This window comes from Myripristis murdjan, chromosome 7 (genome assembly GCF_902150065.1).
Source record: "Myripristis murdjan chromosome 7, fMyrMur1.1, whole genome shotgun sequence".
Classification (NCBI taxonomy): domain Eukaryota; kingdom Metazoa; phylum Chordata; class Actinopteri; order Holocentriformes; family Holocentridae; genus Myripristis; species Myripristis murdjan.
Genome location: NC_043986.1, coordinates 11,697,210 through 11,703,940, shown reverse-complemented (window position 1 = coordinate 11,703,940; position 6,731 = coordinate 11,697,210). Strand labels below are relative to the sequence as shown.

The window sequence follows — 6,731 nt, the reverse complement described above, 5'->3', positions numbered from 1 at the left end:
AATCAGGATTAGCCCAAACTGATTTAAAGTGTAAGTTTGGTTTTATAAACTCCTTGTGGTAACTGTTTGTACACTGGATGTGAAATTTTGTTTTTTTATAGCCTCTTCAAAATATTAAATCCATTAAAGTTTAATGTATTAAAGAGGCTAATGTAAACTAATTAGTTTGAGAACTACAGCCCAAAAGAGAGGTTTAAATTAAGTTTAGCTACAGAAAAGAGTCACCCAAAATGAGTCAGATAATTGCTTTATTGATATTTGTGGTGCATATACCCACAGCTCTGATAAAATCAGCCATTTCATATCAAGATTTAAGAGCTCATGTCAGGCACGACTGAACCAAGGAGATAATAGTATATCCCTAGGATCAGAGCCATACTCAGGCCAAATGATCATCAACATAATCATGGTACCAGCATAAGCTCTGTTACTGTGCACCTGCTCCAATATACAGTATAAGTGAAGAAGCTACATAATCCCTGCCAATGTACAGTTGATATAATGTGAACATACAGGACAGCACAATATGTAACAAGCAAGTTGATGCTTAAATTACAGTATGACCCAAAAAACAAACAAACAAACAAAAAACAAAACCCAAAGCATTAAACTTAAAATGTACAATTGGATTGATTAAAAAGGCTGTAACACATAATCCTAAAACTTGAAATGATCAGATGATATTCCACTCAACACTGGGCCATGGACTGAGAAAATTCAACACGATGACTTTGTACAAATAATATATTATCTCCATGTTGGCATTTTCAAAAAGATATTTCATAACTGTTCATTTCTTGGTATTTAGGGCACAGCAAGATGTCTTTTTCATATTTTAAGACCGTTTGGCAACAGAGATTTAAACCGTGATCAGTTTTAGGCACTCGTGACTTAAGAGTCTTTTGCCCAAAATATAGTGGAAGTGATCAAAAGTAAACCGTGTTTAAATGAATACAGTATAAGTTATCATGTATGTTGAACACAGGCTTGAATAAAAGGCTGTTTGGTAGTGAACTGGTCAGTAAGCTGTGCCAACACAAAAAGGAACCGTTTCAATGTCATTTGACAGGAACCATCACCGTGGAGACAGACATGCATACAGACACCTGTTCAAACACACACATACACCTGTGATGTGGGTGTGTGTATGTGTTGTCCTCATCAGTGGTTTACAGCTCCGCAGTGAGCTGCCCCTTACTCTGGATGATCCTCATGACAGACTGGACCACTTCTAATGTGGTGCCCTGCCCCCCGATGTCGGCCGTGTGCAACTGCAAGAAAAGAAGAACGCTTACACCAAATGTACAGAAATTAAAGTCTGACAAATACCAAATGTGGATTTCAGGTTGGTGTACATGTTTGCCGTCCAACCCCTTCAACCTGATGTAGAGGCTGTGTTTCCTTCTCATCACATTACTACCTCAGCCTCCACATCCAAGGTTAACGTGTAATCGTTTTTCAGTGAGGCACAGTTTGTACTGTGTTTTCCTTGTCGCCAAGCACCATGCACCATGTGCCAGTAAAATGTTGCTTTCGTGGATAACTACAAAAATCAGTCACAGTCAGGGTGGCCAGTCGGTGTGGCAGATCAACCCTAATACTCGCTTTTTGAGACACGTGAACAACTTAATTACACACAGTCTTTGTTCTTTGCCTATTCTCAATTGTCCCTGCTCACCACTGTATAATCTCTACAACAGCAAACCAGGCCAATCAAAGTAATGCCTCTTCACCAAAGTGGCTGTTGTTTAGCTTCCTGTAAGACTGCTCTAAACAAAGAGGTAATAACTACACCTCTGTAGGCTTTTCCTCCTATTTTCCCACTGCCTGGAACGACAGCTACCATTATGTTACTATGAATTTAGCATTGTTCCCATGTGGGCACACAGGGCTTGTGTCAGGCAACTAAAAATAAAAATAAAAACTACGATTTCAACAGAAACAAACATCCACCGTATAAATGAACGAGCAAGTTTTAAATGACAACATTAAATCTCCTCACATAGCAACTAATTATGTGCATAAAATAGCACTGAAAACAGGTGGGGTGGCATATTTCTATGAAATATATATTAATTAACTTGGCCAATATAAATTATTCATGACAGATAAATATTTTGTTTACCAAGCAATGGCAGGTGAGCCAAAAAATGATTTCACACTGTACTTTCATAAACACACTGCGATCTAAGACAACTCAATTATATGCTATTTAAAATTGATGATCATGATTTGTGCTATTTATTTTCACTTGTGTGGGGGCTTTATAGTCTTAAAACTTATGCATTCAATCCATTTTCCAATGAGAGTAAAATAATAGCTATCACACACCATCTCTCAAACACGCTGCCGAAGCAAGTACCAGTCCACTGCTTTCAAGCTGAACAGACCAACTTTTTAAATTGAGCTCAGGGACTCTAATTAATGCCATGCCATACAGTGCAATATCAGATATCACACAGTGCAGCACTTCATAAAAACTTTTTTCCCTTAAGAAGACACAATACTACTCTTGTCAGTGTATTGTGATGCTCTTCAGGAAACGTGCCAGGCCTGCCGTCCAGGGCCTCTGAGCCCACGTCAGACAACAATGCCCAGTCAGCTGCATGGCACTCAGGTGGCTTAGGGCTATGGGTGATAAGGAAAGAAAACTTACCCTTGTTTCATTCATGGTGGTGAGGACTGCGTTCCGGATCAAACTGGCATAGTCGTAAAGCCTGAGGGCACATAGAAGAAACAGCTCAGATAAAGTCATTATAATGTGGGAGAATTAAACAGTTAAAGATCACCGCGCTCACACCTTCACATCTTAAACCACATCACAGAACTAAAAATTAAGAGGAGAAATATTCTGGCTGGGAGAGCTTACTTGAGGTGGTCCAGCATCATGCAGCTGGCCAGCAGCATGGCCGTGGGGTTAGCAATGTTCCTGTCGGCAATACTCTTCCCTGTGTTCCTTGTGGCCTGAGAAATGAAGAGAAACAGGAACAGAGTAGGAGAAACAAGACCAAGATTTAATAACACTGCCATGATGTATGAAGTCTTCATGGAAAAAAAAAAATGCACCATAAATTCCAAACCATAAATCGCCCACCACTCACTGTTTCAAAGACGGCATAGTCCCGACCATAGTTGGCCCCAGGCACCAGGCCAGGCCCTCCCACCAAGCCAGCACACACGTTGCTCACCACATTCCCGTAGAGATTGGGCATCACCATCACGTCAAACTGCTCTGGCTTGGATACCAGCTATGAAACAAACAGGGTGATAAGTGAAACATTCGAAGGAACATTTAAAAACTCCTCATAGTTGCATGATGACTCAAAACTGTTTCTTTAAATAGTAGACCGTCACCTGCATGGTGGTGTTGTCCACTATCATGCTATCGAACGTGATGTCTGGGTAGCCGGCGGCCACTTCTTTGCAGCACTGCAGGAACAAACCGTCACCAAGCTTCCTTTTGGTTGGGGAGAACAAACCACATTCAACATATCAGTTACTACGCAACTCAAAACATGACACATGACTGAGGAACTAAGAGACAGCCAGGACACGGCGGATAACCACAGACAAACTCACATGATGTTGGCCTTGTGAACAGCAGTGACCCTGCGGCGACCCTTGTCCCTGGCCAATCGGAAGGCATAGTCAGCGATCCTGAGTGAGTTGTTCCTGGTGATGATCTTGAGGCTTTCCACTACTCCCGATACGCTCTAAAGGAGAAAACAAGGAGACACGAGGAGGGTTGATTGACAAATGACAACCAACTATATTTAACGCTATAAACAAACACTGCTCCCGTAAAATAGTTGTGGCATACACAAGGACTCAGAGTAAAACTCAGTCAACACAGTCAACATGCTTTCAACATTAATCCTGGAATAAATAAAGAAAACACCCTTTATAAATGATGCTAAACATCAATATGCCACGCATTATTAACTGAGCTTAATAGAATTCAAGCTGGCGTCCAAGTGCAATGTCATCCAGTAGGAGGTGGTTGATGGTGTGAATAAGGTAGTAACATGGTTATGTGCTGTACATGAAGAAGAAACACAGGGCTGACAGCCAAAATGCAGAGTATAATTTAGCACTATGATCTGATTTGTTCATAAATACAATAATTTAGGGTAAACATTAGTCTTGGTGTATTTTTAACAGTGTGTGGATAGTGCCTTGTCCCCATTTCAAAAGGAGAATAAGAGGAGGACTGGAATCCAGGGGGAAAGAAAGACAGAGTGGTAAAGGTTTTTAGGGCACGAGTGTAAGTGTGTCCATGCAGACTGTAAAATCGATCTTTTGGTCTGTCTGACCTCATGCTCCAGACTGCTGTACTCCCCCTCTGTGTTCTCCCTGATGATCATGATGTCAATGTTCTTGTGTCGAGTCTGGACTCCAGGCAGGGACTGGCAGTGCATCACATTGGCATACAGGTCTAAACTGGTGCTGTGGACAGACACAGGTGCGTGCGCGCACACACACACACACACACACACACACACACGCACACACAAACACAAGAGGGAAAGAGCAAACACAAGAGAGAGAGAGAGATGTTTTATTAATTTTACTTGTTTGTGTATGTAACAAACTGTCATTGTAATATAACTTTGTCAGTAACGTAACCTCAATATTCAGGCCAATTAAGTTTATTTGAATTGAGCTATGATAGCAAAAGTGACGCCAGCCATTTGTCAACAAGGAGCCTTTATCCCAGGATGTTTGCCAAATGCTATTTAATTAAAACTCTTACCGAAGGAGATTATTTCTGGATTTGACAGAAGGCGGCATGGTGTGGTTGGTCTCGATGTTTCCTACCAGGATGGTTAAACAGTGTCACAGTTAAACAACGGAATCAGGTCTCATTTTTAACACAGACAGCCTACATTCTGCTCACAAATCTGACAACTGTTTTGCTCAAGGCTTTGAAGCCAACACGGAAACATTTTTACTCACCTTTTAGAGCAACTCCATTGCGACGGATGGCAGTGATGGCATTATTGATATCATCCAAAGTGTCCAAGGCAGAGTTGACATGCACCACCTCAAAGTCCACGGGTACACAACTGAACCTGTGGCATAATCCCACACCACAAAATCAGGAACCTACACTTTTGAAAATTATTTAACTAAAAGGCACGAATGCTAGTAGACGGTAGACGTGACTAACCTGAAAACCTCTCTGACATGATTAAGCAACTCTGGGCCAATTCCATCTCCAGGTATGAGGGTCACAGTGTGCCTGCCTCCATACTTTGCAGGAGGGGGCTGAAACATTGACAGATAAGACATTATTTACTTCAATCAACTTGAAAAAGAAGAAAATCAGTAATTAAGGGTGTCCAAGGGAAGTGTGAACAAGTTAGCGACATGGTTGTGTGGGGTGTAAGGTGGTATGCTGTTGACCATGCTCGAGTCGGCTACTTACAATGTTTTCTCCCTGTTGTTGAAGGTGGTCAGCAGGGAAAGTAGAAGAAGGAAAGTCAGTTTGATAGTTGGCAGGGAAAAGGACACCATAAATGGAAAAAAAGGAACAAATATCTGGATACCACCTAGAAGGGCTGGGCCATAAATAAGTCAAAGAGAGTAAAATGAGGGAAATACTGAACCCAATAGAGCACAAACCAACCCAGGGTTTAGTCATGCAGAATGGAAATGAACAGCTGTGTGGCAGAGGTGTCATGATGTCACTGAGCAGCTGTGATTTATTTGGCATAACTGGTACCATTTCATCCTTGGCATTGTCACTTTATCACACTGAGGGGTGAGAGGAGATGCATAGCCTTAGCTAAATACAAGCCTGTCAAATGAACACAACTAACGTGTCACCTCGTAACTCTGACAGCATTTTTTTTTTATCCTCGTTTATAGAGTATATATTGCTGCTGCTATTTATTTATCATCTGTTTATACTGTGAATTTGGACATTGCCCACATCTATGCACATTGTATACATCGATGCACACTGGTTTTATTGGTTTTTTGCACATTGTTTTTTTTTTGCACATTGGTACTTAGATCCTTAGATCTCGAGGGTCATCTTTATTCTTTATTTTTGATTTACTTATTCTTTATTTTTGATTTACTTAATCTTGTACTCTGTGGATACTGCTGGAAACTGTGAATTTCCTTCGGGATGAATAAAGTATCTAACTAACTAACATTCAAACACAGAGAGATGATCTGATTTACTTACAGTGTGTGAGGACTTCTCTCTGTAACTTGTCACCGATGGTCCAAACACCTGGAAAAATAAATAAATAAGAAAACAAGCCGCGTTGTCTTAAAGCCTCTTGAGACTAATGTTACGGTGAAAACGTTATGAAAACATAGTGACCTAGAGGGAAAAGATTTGATAGAGGTTTTTGCTAGCTAGCTAACTCAACTGTTTAGTTCACCAAATGACCTTGTGTTCAGGTAAAAAAAAAAACAATCCTGGAGTTTATTTTGAAACCTCACAACAACGTTTAAAGCCACTGTCCAGGCAGCTTGTCATCTCTTACTTTAGCCGCATGTTGCAGTCGTCCGCCCCAGAAAGGTTTAATGATTTTGGACATGGAGAGCACAGCACTGGGAGCGGCCATCTTGATGTGATACAGGATGTATACTGGCCGCGTGCACGCCACAGAGATTTTGAGCTCGTGCGAGAGCGGAGATATTTTTCCTTTTCATTTTTTTATGCAATATGTGTGTTATTTTAATATTTATGACCCAGTTGAATCGTTAAGGAG

The 6,731-nt window shown here is 41.0% G+C and overlaps 1 protein-coding gene across 2 annotated transcripts; it reads right to left on the bottom strand.

Moving 5' to 3' along the window:
- Nucleotides 1–230: 230 nt before the first annotated feature.
- idh3g (isocitrate dehydrogenase (NAD(+)) 3 non-catalytic subunit gamma) lies at nt 231–6,646 on the bottom strand. Of its 2 annotated transcripts, XM_030055381.1 has the most exons (13): nt 6,504–6,646; nt 6,197–6,244; nt 5,429–5,440; nt 5,171–5,268; nt 4,957–5,072; nt 4,754–4,814; nt 4,314–4,446; nt 3,580–3,713; nt 3,355–3,457; nt 3,102–3,248; nt 2,870–2,964; nt 2,657–2,717; nt 231–1,271 (listed from the first exon to the last, which is right to left on the bottom strand). In XM_030055381.1, the coding sequence occupies exons 1-13, from the start codon at nt 6,582–6,584 to the stop codon at nt 1,170–1,172; spliced, it is 1,191 nt and encodes a 396-aa protein (XP_029911241.1). In that variant the 5' UTR covers nt 6,585–6,646; the 3' UTR covers nt 231–1,169. The 2 variants fall into 2 exon arrangements, with proteins under 2 accessions (XP_029911241.1, XP_029911242.1); XM_030055382.1 differs by lacking the exon at nt 5,429–5,440.
- Nucleotides 6,647–6,731: the final 85 nt, after the last annotated feature.